The sequence below is a fragment of the Rhinopithecus roxellana genome, chromosome 3 (assembly GCF_007565055.1).
Source record: "Rhinopithecus roxellana isolate Shanxi Qingling chromosome 3, ASM756505v1, whole genome shotgun sequence".
Classification (NCBI taxonomy): domain Eukaryota; kingdom Metazoa; phylum Chordata; class Mammalia; order Primates; family Cercopithecidae; genus Rhinopithecus; species Rhinopithecus roxellana.
In genome coordinates, this window is record NC_044551.1 from 59,817,529 (window position 1) to 59,832,309 (window position 14,781).

The 14,781-nt window shown below is 40.4% G+C and overlaps 1 protein-coding gene across 1 annotated transcript; it reads right to left on the reverse strand.

The window, feature by feature from the left end:
- Positions 1-8,991: 8,991 nt before the first annotated feature.
- LOC104654148 (NADH dehydrogenase [ubiquinone] iron-sulfur protein 5-like) lies at positions 8,992-9,344 on the reverse strand. Its single transcript, XM_010353221.2, has one exon. It carries the CDS (start codon positions 9,310-9,312, stop codon positions 8,992-8,994), a length of 321 nt encoding a protein of 106 aa, XP_010351523.1. The 5' UTR covers positions 9,313-9,344.
- Between the last annotated feature and the right edge of the window lie 5,437 nt (positions 9,345-14,781).

Sequence of the window (14,781 nt, forward strand, 5' to 3'; positions counted from 1 at the left end):
GCCTCCGCCTTCCAAGTAGCTGGGACTACAGGCGCCCGCCTCGTCGCCCGGCTAGTTTTTTTGTATTCTTTAGTAGAGACGGGGTTTCACCGTATTAGCCAGGAATGGTCTCGATTTCCTGACCTTGTGATCCGCCCGTCTCGGCCTCCCAAAGTGCTGGGATTACAGGCTTGAGCCACTGCGCCTGGCCTGAGATAATTCTTAAGAACAGAGTTCATCTAAGCAGAAGGCGATGCAAATTCACAATCTCCTGAAGATTGTGAGTGTACAGCCTAGGGAGTTTCCTTTTTGATGTTCCTCCCACTCTAGCCTAATGGCCATCCTGAAGTACGGACAGAGGAAGGCCCAGAAAAGGTCCCCTAGTTATATGCTTGGAATCATTGCTCACTAATATGTCACACGTCCTAGTTTGCGCAAGGTAGAGTCTGTTTACACTTGTTATATTAGTCCATTCTTGCACTGCTGTAAATACCTGAGACTGGATAATTTATAAAGAAAAGAGGTTTAATTGGCTCACCATTCTGTAGGCTGTACAGGAAGCATAGTGGCTTCTGCTTCTGGGGAGGCCTCAGGAAGCTTCCAATCACGGCAGAAGGCAAAGCAGGAAGAAGGTGTTTCACATAATGGGAGCAGTGCAACGGGGGCGTGGGAGGTGCCACACACTTTTTTTTTTTTTTGAAACAGAGTGTTGCTCTGTTGCCCAGGCTGGAGTGAGTGTAGTGGTGTGATCTTGGCTCACTGCAACCTCCACCTCCCAGGTTCAAGCGATTCTCCTGCCTCAGCTTTCCTAGTAGCTGGGATTACAGGCGCATGCCACCATGCCTGGCTAATTTTTATATTTTCAGTAGAGGCGGGGTTTCACCATGTTGGCCAGGCTGGTCTTGAAATCCTGACCTCAGCTGATCCACCTGCCTCAGCCTCCCAAAGTGCTGGGATTACAGGCGTGAGCCACCATGCCTGGCCCTTGTGCCACACACTTTTAAACAACCAGAACCCACTCACTATCACAAGGATGGCACCAACTGGGGGATGCCACTAAACTGTTCATGAGAACTCCACCCCCATGATCCAGTCACCTCCCACCAGGCCCGACCTCCAACACTGGGGACTATAACTTGACGTGCGATTTGGTGGGGACACAGATCCAAACCATATCACCTATTATCCCAGATTATTAATATTATTATTATTATTTTGAGATGGTGTCTCATGCTGTTGCCCAGGCTGGAGTGCAGTGGCATGATCTCGGCTCACTGCAACCTCTGCCTCCTGGGTTCAAGCCATTCTCCTGCCTCAGCCTCCCAAGTAGCTGGGATTACAGGTACCTGCCACCACACCTGGCTAAGTTTTGTATTTTTAGTAGACACGGGATTTCACCATGTTGGCCAGGCTAGCCTCAAACTCCTGATCTCAGGTGATCCGCCCATCTCGGCCTCCCAAAGTGCTGGGATTACAGGCATGAGCCACTGTGCCCAGCCTCAGATAATTATTAATAGGACCCTTCTCCTCTTTAAAGTCTCATGGCTTAGACAATAGATTAAATAATCACTATAAGAGCATGCTTATTCCTAGGTCCACCCATTTGTTTTTTTAAGAAATAAAATAAAATATTGTTCAATTAAATCCCTTCACTTGTTTCATTTTCTAACAGTATCAGCTTCCATCTATTGTGTACCCACTTGCAGCATGCTCTGGGCCAAGGTTTTAGACAGGAAATCTTATTCACAGCACCTTGGAGGGTATCATTAGTCCCCTTTAGATACGAGGAACCTGAGGCTCTGAGAGGAGAAAAATAGCAGATCCAGAATTTGAACCTAGGTCTGTTGGCATCAGAAGCCTTTTGTCATTATGCTGCTCTGTGTTAAAAAAAAAAAAAAAAAAAAAAAAAAGAAAGAAAGAAAGAAAGAAAGAAAGAAAGAAAGAAAGAAAGAAAGAAAGAAAGAAAGAAAGAAAGAAAAGAGAAAAAACGAAAAAAAAAAAAAAACAGAAAAAAGTATTTTTAACCTTCAGGAAAGGTATATTGTCTCATTTGTATTTTTAGATTTAGAATGCTGATGAGTGAAGCACTTCAGATCCTGGCATCGACACCCATTGTGTCTTCTCTCTGTTCCTCAGTTTCCTCTTCAGGAAAATGGTACTAATAGTAGTTTCTATCTCATGGCAGTGTTGTAAGGATTAAGAGCTAATATGCATAGAGTGCTTAGAACAGTGCCTGGTGCACTGCACTCTTCTTAACTGTTAGTGTTATTGTCATCATCACCTCCACCATCATCACGTGATCGTTTATACTTGAACAAAGTGCCCTCACTACGCATGCTTCACTAATCAGCTCCTGCTCTCCGGCACCCTCAGCTCTTCCCAACTACTGCACCTCAGCCCGCCTGCCAGTTTCCACTTACCTCGCCATCTGTCTCTGATTGTATTAATTTCTCATTAACATCCTTTTTCTGTTATAATTTCAGTAAGTACAAAATATGTAAGAATTTTATGTTTTTACTGCAGAAACAGTTTTTCTCCTTCTATCTACCACCTGATTCATCCAGCTTTGAAAAACTGCAGGGTTCTGCAGCAATACTTGAAACATTATAACTCGAAGAGGTGAGAAAACTGGGGTCTTTGTGACCACTTCTCAATTTTGCGATAATTCACAGTATCACTTCATCCCCCAGTCTCTTTAGCTCTGAAATGGAAAGAACAACGTTTAGTTTTGAGATTCTTATGTGGAAGTTATAGTCTTAAGGTAAAGAATTGGTAGGTAACTATTAACTTAGGCATCATAATGGTTGAAAAACTTAAAATGTTGAGGATCATATAGAAAACATATTTTTAAAGTTAAATATAATCTTTTTCTTATTACTCAAAAGAATAAAATGTTCATTGTTACATCTAATTTTCATGTATGTGTATTTCTAAATCGTGTGTGTATATATAAACAAAAATGAGATCAAACTGAAGTACTGTTTTACAGTCTGCTTTTTTCCTGTTACAAAGTACTGTAAACATCTTTCTATTCTAATAATATTCAGTACTTTTTCAACTATTTTTGGTAGCAGAACTAATTTTCTGAAAGGAACCGTCCTGCATAAGACAGAAAAAATTGAAGCTTTTGAGGTTGAAAAAGGAACGTGAGAGCCAGGGCATCATCCGCTGTGTCTCCCACTGGTTTATTTTTCTTCCCTACCCTTCAGTTGTTGCCCCTGCTATGGTTTGGATATGGGTTGTTTGTCCTCACCAAAGCTCATGTTGAAATTTGATCCCCAGTGTGGTGGTGTCAGGAGGTGGGGCCTAGTAGGAGATGTTTAAGTCGCGAAGGCAGAGCCCTCATTAATGGGGCTCTTTTGGTAGTGAATGTGTTCTCATTCTAGAGAGACTGGTTTAGTTCAGGGGAATGGATGCATTGTTATAAAACCAGGAGGCCCTTATATTTCTCTCTTAACATGTGTCTGCTTCCCCTTGAGCTTCTCCACCATGTTGTAACACAGCATGAAATGCCTGCCAGAAGCCAGGGCCATCACCCTGAACTTCTCAGCCTGCAGAACTCTGAGCCAAAAAAATCTCTTTACCTTAGAAATTACCCACTTTCAGGTGTTCTTTCATTGCAACACAGAATGAACTATGACATCTGAGACACCACCAAAGAACCCTGTGGATCCAAGGATCATTACAGCATGCCATTCTATATGTAACCAGTATCTCTTCATTTAGGTTATTTCCAATTTTTTTCTGTCATAAACAACACTGCAGGGAACATCCTTTTAGCTAATCTTGGCATGTGTTATTTATTTATTTATTTCCTCAGAACACCTTTTTAGAAGCAGAATTTCTGAGTCACAGTACATGTATAAATTTTTAAAAATCAATATTGCAAAAAAAAGGTCTTTTTAGAAAGTCTGTACAAATTAACCTACTAACCTTGGGTGTTTTCATTACAAAAAAAAATCTTGGCCAAATGTTTTGGTTAATGGCAAAACCAGAAAATTCAGAGGAAACACCAGATACCATTAAACAGAGGAAGAGAGACAAGAATCTGTCACTTCACCCTATCCTTCCCCCCATACTCCCTCTTTCCCTCAGTCTCCACTTCCCTCCCAAAGGAATTTTGTTCTTTAATGTTTGCAGAGATCTCAAAAGCAAAGACCCTACCCTCTAGAGCTTGCATTTTAAGGTTAAAAGATAATAAAATGTGGAGAAAAGCTTGCCCATTCCTATCAACTGGGCTTAGGACAAGTTCCAACATAGAAAACACTCTTGAAGTAGGAATTCAACATATGCCATGTTGGTGTGCTGCACCCATTAACTCATCATTTACATTAGGTATATCTCCCAATGCTATCCCTCCCGACTCCACCCTCCCCACAATAGGCCCTGGTGTGTGATGTTCCCCTTCCTGTGTCCAAGTGATCTCAATGTTCAATTTCCCCTTATGAGTGAGAACATGTGGTGTTTCGTTTTCTATTGTTGCAATAGTTTGCTGAGAATGATGGTTTCCAGCTGCATCCATGTCCCTACAAAGGATATGAAATCATCCTTTTTTATGGCTGCATAGTATTCCATGTTATATGTGTGCCACATTTTCTTAATCCAGTCTGTCACTGATGGACATTTGGGTTGATTCCAAGTCTTTGCTATTGTGAATAGTGCCACAATAAATATACGTGTGCATGTGTCTTTATAGCAGCATGATTTATAATCCTTTGGGTATATACCCAGTAATGGGATGGCTGGGTCAAATGGTATTTCTAGTTCTGGATCCTTGAGGAATCGCCACACTGTTTTCCACAATAGTTGAACTAGTTTACAGTTCCACCAACAGTGTAAAAGTGTTCCTATTTCTCCAAATCCTCTCTAGCACCTGTTGTTTCCTGATTTTTTAATGATTGCCATTCTAACTGGTGTGAGATGGTATCTCATTGTGGTTTTGATTTGCATTTCTCTGATGGCCAGTGATGATGAGCATTTTTTCATGTGTCTGTTGGCTGTATGAACGTCTTCTTTTGAGAAGCGTCTGTTCATATCCTTTGCCCACTTTTTGATGGGGTTGTTTGTTTTTTTCTTGTAAATTTGTTTGAGTTCTTTGTAGGTTCTTGATATTAGCCCTTTGTCAGATGAGTAGATTGCAAAAATTTTCTCCCATTCTGTAGGTTGCCTGTTCACTCTGATGGTAGTTTCTTTTGCTGTGCAGAAGCTCTTTAGTTTAGTTAGATCCCATTTGTCAATTTTGGCTTTTGTTGCCATTGCTTTTGGTGTTTTAGACATGAAGTCCTTGCCTATGCCTATCTCCTGAATGGTATTACCCAGGTTTTCTTCTAGGATTTTTATGGTTTTAGGTCTAACATTTAAGTCTCTAATCGAGCTTGAATTAATTTTCATATAAGGAGTAAGGAAAGCATCCAGTTTCAGCTTTCTGCTTATCACTAGCCAATTTTCCCCACACCATTTACTAAATAGGGAATCCTTTCCCCATTTCTTGTTTTTGTCAGGTTTGTCAAAGATCAGATGGCTGTAGATGTGTGGTATTATTTCTGAGGACTCTGTTCTGTTCCACTGGTCTATATCTCTGTTTTGGTACCAGTACCATGCTGTTTTGGTTACTGTAGCCTTGTAGTATAGTTTGAAGTCAGGTAGCATGATGCCTCCAGCTTTGTTCTTTTGGCTTAGGATTGTCTTGGCAATGCGGGCTCTTTTTTGGTTCCATATGAACTTTAAAGCAGTTTTTTCCAATTCTGTGAAGAAACTCATTGGTAGCTTAATGGGGATGGCATTGAATCTATAAATTACCTTGGGCAGTATGGCCATTTTCACAATATTGATTCTTCCTATCCATGAGCATGGTATGTTCTTCCATTTGTGTCCTCTTTTATTTCACTGAGCAGTAGTTTGTAGTTCTCCTTGAAGAGGTCCTTTACATCCCTTGTAAGTTGGATTCCTAGGTATTTTATTCTCTTTGAAGCAATTGTGAATGGGAGTTCATTCATGATTTGGCTCTCTGTTTGTCTGTTACTGGTGTTTAAGAATGCTTGTGATTTTTGCACATTGATTTTGTATCCTGAGACTTTGCTGAAGTTGCTTATCAGCTTAAGGAGATTTTGGGCTGAGACAATGGGGTTTTCTAAATATGCAATCATGTCATCTGCAAACAGGGACAATTTTACTTCTTCTTATCCTAACTGAATACCCTTGATTTCTTTCTCTTGCCTGATTGCCCTAGTCAGAACTTCCAACACTATGTTGAATAGGAGTGGTGAGAGAGGGCATCCCTGTCTTGTGCCAGTTTCAAAGGGAATGCTTCCAGTTTTTGCCCATTCAGTATGATATTGGCTGTGGGTTTGTCATAAATAGCTCTTATTATTTTGAGATATATTCCATCAATACTGAATTTACTGAGAGTTTTTAGCATGAAGGGCTGTTGAATTTTGTCAAAGGCCTTTTCTGCATCTATTGAGATAATCATGTGGTTTTTGTCTTTGGTTCTGTTTCTATGCTGGATTACATTTATTGATTTGCATATGTTGAACCAGCCTTGCATCATAGGCATGAAACCCACTTGATCATGGTGGATAAGCTTTTTGATGTGCTGCTGGATTCGGTTTGCCAGTATTTTATTGAGGATTTTTGCATTGATATTCATCAGGGATATTGGTCTAAAATTCTCTTTTTTTGTTGTGTCTCTGCCAGGCTTTGGTATCAGGATGATGTTGGCCTCATAAAATGAGTTAGGGAGGATTCCCTCTTTTTCTATTGATTGGAATAGTTTCAGAAGGAATGGTACCAGCTCCTCCTTGTACCTCTGGTAGAATTCGGCTGTGAATCCGTCTGGTCGTGGACTTTTTTTGGTTGGTAGGCTATTAAGTATTGCCTCAATTTCAGAGCCTGCTGTTGGTCTATTCAGGGATTCAACTTCTTCCTGGTTTAGTCTTGGGAGACTGTAAGTGTCCAGGAAATTATCCATTTCTTCTAGGTTTTCCAGTTTATTTGTGTAGAGGAGTTGATAGTATTCTCTGATGGTAGTTTGTATTTCTGTGGGGTCGGTGGTGATATCCCCTTTATCATTTTTTATTGCATCTATTTGATTCTTCTCTCTTTTCTTCTTTATTAGTCTTGCTAGTGGTCTATCAATTTTGTTGATCTTTTCAAAAAACCAACTCCTGGATTCATTGATTTTTTGGAGGGTTTTTTGTGTCTCTATCTCCTTCAGTTCGGCTCTGATCTTAGTTATTGCTTGCCTTCTGCTAGCTTTTGAATGTGTTTGCTCTTGCTTCTCTAGTTCTTTTAATTGTGATGTTAGGGTGTCAATTTTAGATCTTTCCTGCTTTCTCTTGTGGGCATTTAGTGCTATAAATTTCCCTCTACACGCTGCTTTAAATGTGTCCCAGAGATTCTGGTACACTGTGTCTTTGTTCTCATTGGTTTCAAAGAACATCTTTATTTCTGCCTTCATTTCGTTATGTACCCAGTAGTCATTCAGGAGCAGGTTGTTCAGTTTCCATGTAGTTGAGCGGTTTTGATTGAGTTTCTTAGTCCTGAGTTCTAATTTGATTCCACTGTGGTCTGAGAGACAGTTTGTTATAAATTCTGTTCTTTTACATTTGCTGAGGAGTGCTTTACTTCCAACTCTGTGGTCAATTTTGAAATAAGTGCAACGTGGTGCTGAGAAGAATGTATATTCTGTTAATTTGGGGTGGAGAGTTCTATAGATGTCTATTAGGTCTGCTTGGTGCAGAGTTGAGTTTAATTCCTGGATATCCTTGTTAACTTTCTGTCTCATTGATCTGTCTAATGTTGACAGTGGGGTGTTAAAGTCTCCCATTATTATTGTTTGGGAGTCTAAGTCTCTTTGTAAGTCTCTAAGGACTTGCTTTATGAATCTGGGTGCTCCTGTATCGAGTGCATATATATTTAGGATAGTTAGCTCTTCCTGATGATGAATTGATCCCTTAGCCATATGTAATGGCCTTCTTTGTCTCTTTTGATCTTTGATGGTTTAAAGTCTGTTTTATCAGAGACTAGGATTGCAACCCCTGCTTTTTTTTGTTCTCCATTTGCTTGGTAGATCTTCCTCCATCCTTTTATTTTGAGCCTATGTGTGTCTCTGCATGTCTGATGGGTCTCCTGAATACAGCAAACTGATGGGTTTTGACTCTTTATCCAATTTGCCAGTCTGTGTCTTTTAATTGGACCATTTAGTCCCTTTACATTTAAGGTTAATATTGTTATGTGTGAACTTGATCCTGTCATTATGATATTAGCTGGTTATTTTGTTCGTTAGTTGATGCAGTTTCTTCCTAGCATCAATGGCCTTTACATTTTAGCATGTTTTTGCAATGGCTGGTACTGGTTGTTCCTTTCCATGTTTAGCACTTCCTTCAGGATCTCTTGTAGGGCAGGCGTGGTAGTGACAAAATCTCTAAGCATTTGCTTGTCTGTAAATGATTTTATTTCTCCTTTACTTATGAAACTTAGTTTCGTTGGATATGAAATTCTGGGTTGAAAATTCTTTTCTTTAAGAATGTTGAATATTTGCCCCCACTCTCTTCTGGCTTGTAGAGTTTCTGCTGAGAGATCTGCTGTTAGTCTGATGGGCTTCACTTTGTGGGTAACCCGACCTTTCTCTCTGGCTACCCTTAACATTTTTTCCTTCATTTCAACTTTGATGAATCTGACAATTATGTGTCTTGGAGTTGCTCTTCTGGAGGAGTATCTTTGTGGCGTTCTCTGTATTTCCTGAATTTAAATGTTGGCCTGCCTTACTAGGTTGGGGATATTCTCCTGGCTGATATCCTGCAGAGTGTTTTCCAACTTGGTTCCATTTTCCCCGTCACTTTCAGGCACACCAATCAGACGTAGATTTAGTCTTTTTTTTTTTTTTTTTTTTTAGGATGGAGCAATCCTTTATTTTTACACACTTTGACAAGGAGGTTTTCTGTAAACAACTTTTCCAGTGGAGAACAGAGAACGGGAAAATCAGCCTCTAGACATCAGCAGCTGCTCTGCTCAGGGCTGAGGCTCCTCCTTGCCAATGTGGTGAGGTGGAGGGGTGTACTTCCCTTCCTTTATCAGCTTATCCCACTGCCTCCTGATGGTACTCACACATTTCATCATTTTCTGCCGAAGCAAACACTCTACAAAATCATCATATTCTATCTTGCACTCTTTCTCTGCCCGGATAGCACCAATTCCATATGTACATTCTATCCATTCTTTTTCAAAAGCATGGCATCGAGTAGCAATCTTGTAGGGCTGTTCAGCACTCTGGATTGTCCACCATCGATCTATGTTAAGGCCGAACCTTTTCTGGATGTCCAAGAAAGGCATGGCGATCCGATGCTCGTACCCTTGTCTCTTCTCTGGCCAGATTTAGTCTTTTCACATAATCCCATATTTCTTGGAGGCTTTATTCATTTTGTTTTACTCTTTTTTCTCTACACTTCTCTTCTCACTTCATTTCTTCATTTCATTCATTTGATCTTTAATCACTGATACTCTTTCTTCCAGTTGATCAAGTCGGTTACCGAAGCTTGTGCATTTGTCACATATTTCTCGTGTCATGGTTTTCATCTCTATCAGTCCTTTTAAGGTCTTCTCTGCATTGATTATTCTAGGTATCTGTTCATCCATTCTTTTTTCAAAGTTTTTAGTTTCTTTGTGCTGGTTACGTAGTTCCTCCTTTAGCTCTGAGAAGTTTGATCAACTGAAGCCTTCTTCTCTCAACTCATTAAAGTCATTCTCCATCCAGCTTTGTTCTGTGGCTGGCGATGAGCTGCGTTCCTTTGAAGGGGGAGATGCGCTCTGATTTTTTGAATTTCCAGCTTTTCTGCCCTGCTTTTCCCCTATCTTTGTGGTTTTATCTGCCTTTGGTCTTTGATGATGGTGATGTACTGATGGGGTTTTGGTGTGAGTGTCCTTTCTGTTTGTTAGTTTTCCTTCTAACAGTTGGGACCCTCATCTATAAGTCTGTTGGAGTTTGTTTGAGGTCCACTCCAGATCCTGTTTGCCTGGGTATCCAGCGGAGGCTGTAGAAGATAGAATATTGCTGAACAGCGAGTGTTGCTGTCTGATTCTTGCTCTGGAAGCTTTGTCTGAGGGGTATACCCAGCCGTGTGAGGTGTGAGGTGTGGGTCTGCACTTAGTGGGGGATGTCTCCCAGTTAGGCTACTCAGGGGTCAGGGACCCACTTGAGCAGGCAATCTGTCCGTTCTCAGATCTCAGCCTCCATGCTGGGAGAACCACTGCTCTCTTCAAAGCTCAGTTGAAAATGCAGAAATCACCCGTCTTCTGTGTCGCTCATGCTGGGAGCTGGAGGCTGGACCTGTTCCTATGTGGCCATCTTGGGTGCCCCCCTCTTTTATTTCTTTACTTCCCTAATAAACTTGCTTTCACTTTACTCTATGGATTCGCCCTGAATTCTTTCTTGCATGAGATCCAAGAACCCTCTCTTGGGGTCTGGATGGGGATCCCTTTCCTGTAATAATTTCTGTTAAGAATCTTGAACGTTACCAAGTACTTCTCTAATTTCATCTTTGTGTCTAAGAATTGGGTTGAATTTCCTAGCTAACACGGCGAAACCCCATCTCTACTAAAAAATACAAAAAACTAGCCGGGCGAGTTGGCGGGCGCCTGTAGTCCCAGCTACTTGGGAGGCTGAGGCAGGAGAATGGTGTAAACCCGAGAGGCGGAGCTTGCAGTGAGCTGAGATCCGGCCACTGCACTCCAGCCTGGGCGACAGCGCGAGACTCCGTCTCAAAAAAAAAAAAAAAAAAAAAAAAAAAAAAAAAAAAAAAGAATTGGGTTGAATTTAAAGTAGTCACTTTAAGGAAGTTAGGAAAAATAAAGAGAAAGATTAGAAGAGAAAAATTTCTCCATTTTAACAATGTGTTTCACTCTTCTAAAATAAAGCATAAATATTAGGGCAAGGTCATTAACCTGGAGGAAGGCCAAGCACTGGGGCAAGGACATGGAAAGTGTGGGAGGAGACAATATGAAATTAAGATTGGTTTAACATATGAAACACCTTCTTGTAGTGTCACTGCTAAGTAGCTGGAATGGTTAAGAGCAATCACTCCAAGCCAAGTTCTTGGTGCTTCAGAAGGCTGCCACACATTTTCCTCTGGATCAAGCGCTTAATTACTTCATTTGTCTGAGATCTCATCGTGGAACTCATTTCTAAATCCATCAGGACCTAGAGGGTGTCAGGATGATGTAGCAGTCTTATAAATTTCTTTATATTATCTAGTAATTCTTATTGCACATTAAATGCTTCAGAATGACAGGAAGATGTAACTTATCATTGTGACTGAGAATGACTTTGAAAACATCTTTTTCTCCTTTTAAGAGGAGAAAAGACCAATGGAAAGAGTCTTTCAAATCTCCAAATTAGTATTTAACTAAGTTAGCGTGAAACCTGTTCTCTTTCAAGCCCTTGATTGCTTTATTAGAAGTAATTGCTTATCTCGGTTTAAGAAAATTGATTGAGACAGGTTACTTGCTTTCATGTCTCATTTATATCCACTTTATATTAAGTATTTTGAATGCATTTTTAACCCTTAATGTTTTGCAGACTAGATAGGAACCTACAGAAAGAAGAGATATGTTCTTTTAACATCAATACATTACTCTTATTAAAAATATCATTCTTACTAATGTCAAATGGTCTTTTGGTACCTAATGATCTTGACAAGAACAACCATGTGGATTTGGAATCAGGAGAGAATAAGGTCATTTATCTGTGGTGCTGTGGGAGAGACATTTTCTTTTTCAATTTTCTTTCTCCATTTTCTTATTACAATTACTGTTTGGGTTCATTATGACAACTCCCATCATTATGACTGTTCCAGCTCACAAGCTGGAGAAAGATTAATGGTAGAAGAAAATACAGTCTTTGGCATCGGAGCTACATCTAGCTGTTAATATAACAGAGTAGAAATACATGAAATCCATTTATAAGATTTATGCTTGTGATGGAGAAAGTAGTACAAAGTATAAAATGTCAAGATGTAGAACCTGAAGTGTTGGCAGGTAGCATGTGAATTTCAATCATTTATTCATTCACTCATTCTTTCAACAAATCTTGAGCATTAATTATGTGTGCATCTTGTACACTGAGCTTGAAATAAACTCTAATAAGACCCAGCCTCATAAGGGATGTGGGATGGGAAGTATGAGCACAGTGGCAGTTGGAGATAGAGGGCTTACATCTCTGGTTTTGACCATTCTGAGGACTCGAGTTTTGATTCTGATTATCTGGTGGGAAGCTCTGGTTCTAGGTGTCTATTATAATGACAACTAGTTTGTTTATTTGTTTGTTTTTTAACACAAAGCTTTGTTGTGAATAACCAAATCTACAAATGAAAACTGTATATTTACTAATTCATTCTGTAGTACAGAAACAATAAAAGCTTCACAGTGAGTCAATACAAGCCTGTAATTTCTCCTCACCTAAGAGATCGGTAATTCTTCCGTAACTGTTGTAACAATGAGAAAAGTTTGGTGCAGGCTGGGTTACTTTCTTCCAAAATAGTAGTGTATCCATGTTGTTGCCTCCTTTGATGTTTTTAGAGATGCTTTCCTTATTGCAGGTCCCTTGTAACTAACTTCAGAGAGTTAGACTTTGTATTTTTAACCTTGGGAAGGTCTGCTGTAGGTCTTGTTTGTGGGAGCACTCCAAATATTCCCTCTGTGGGGTTTTCTTTCTCAGCTCTATAGCTTTGGGTGGGGTGTTCTAAAAACCTTTGAAGCAGAAGAGTAATTTCCTGTTTGGAGGCCTAAGCATAAAGAAAGCTCTTTGTCATTGCTCAGAAATGGGGAGTCCATGACAATTGTTGTGCAAGAGCATTCAGCACTCTTCCAGTTAGAAATGGGTAGATCGGGTGTTGCCCTTTAATCACTTCTTGCTCAACATCATGTAGGTTATAATCAGCACTGTTCTAGGCACTGGAGATGCAACAAAAGGCAGTGTTCCTATCCCCGAGGAGCTTATAGTCTGGTGAGGGAGTCAGACAGTTATGGAACCATGTGACTAGTGCTATGATAGAGGTATGCAGGCAGGGGGTGGGTGCTATGGGATCGTAGAGAAAGGTTACGTAATCCAGAGAAGTTCAAAGATTTTAAAGTTTTGTTGAGTAGCACCATTTTTTGAAAGTTGATTACTCCAAAATAATCTGGGAACTTTCTCTAAGATATTTTGTAGCTCTATATTAAAATATATACATATATATGGAATTATATTTATAAAATAACAAATAAATTTTGTACTATGTTTTTTATGGTACCATTTTGTTATTATTCAATTTAATTAACCTTTAAAATGTGAGATATATCAGGAGGCAGTCAGGGAAGTTTTCCTACGAAGGTCTTACCAAAGCTGAGACCTACAGAGCAAGTGTCAGTAAGCCAGAGAAAGCCAAGAAGAGGAGAGGGTGTGTTGTGTAAAGGGAAACAGCACATACAAAGACCGGAGAGGTAGGGCATGGTAATCCCAGCACTTTGGGAGGCCAAGAGGGGTGGATCACCTGAGGTCAGGAGTTTGAGACCAGCTTGGCCAATGTCGTGAAACCCCATCTCTACTAAAAATACAAAAATCAGCTGGTGTGGTGGTGCATGCCTGTAATTCCAGCTACTCAGGAGGCAGAGGCAGGAGAATTACTTGAACCCGGGAGGCAGAGGTTGCAGTGAGCCGAGATGGCGCCACTGCACTCTAGCCTGGGTTACAGAGCAAGACTGCATCTCAAAACAAAACAAAAAAAGGCTGAGAGACAAGAAGCAATGGGTTGGGAAAGTTGGGTTAGTTCTTCCCATCCCGCATTGAAGAGGGAAGCCTAGAAGTAGGATGGAAGGGGGTGGAAGAGTAAGCAGGGGTATGACAGTGGAGAACCTTACACGTTCAACAAGGAGTCTAGGCTTTATCCTGAAGTCAATGGAAGAAGAGGGGATAATAAAGGACTTTGAACAGGACTGAGACAAGATTAGATTTTTGGAGGATGAATTGGAAGAAAAAGACTGGAGGTAGGAAGACCAAGGGGATGCTGATGTAATAAACCAGGGAAGAGAAGATGGCAGGGTGAACTTAGGCAAGGGTCATGGAGAACTGAAAGAGATGATGGACTAGATGGTTACTTGGACTGGATTTGGTGACTGGCCAATGAGGGGATGAGAAAGAGGGGAGAATACTATTCCACCTTGGCCACAGCCTGTGGGTCCAGAATGTTTTGTAGGTAGAAATGAGTTTTAGATATATCAGTCTAATTATACATATTTTTGGTAAATTTGCTGTAGAGACCAAGATAGCTTTTCCTTTCAAATCTCTACTGCATGAAATCACCTTCTAGTTTAGACATCTTAAAATGCAAATCTCAGAAGTCTTACTTCCTCAGGGAGGTACATCTGTTCTTTCTACCAATTGGCGTGGGTTTTGGACCTTGATATTTTTGAATCAGTTACAGTCTCCCTGCCAGCTGAGGGCACACAACATTTCATTACTGGCAATACTGGAGTCAAGGAGCCCTGCCTATCCTGACTCTAGGTCTGGAGTTAGAGTCCATTGAGTCTGTGGTAGTTCCTTTTGCTTTTGATATTTAGTTAGTAGGAAAACTGAGAGGATATTGAATTTCATTAACACTTCCTTAGAAGCACATTTCCTTAGAAGCATGAATATTGCTTGGATTCTGAACACTTTGAATCTTCACCAAGAGAAGAAACAAAATGCCATGGCAAAAGGGTAAGAGTTGTCTTTGGTTCTCCTTTAGCTCCAGTCCATTTCTTGACATAAGCTACCTCCATCCTTGCAGA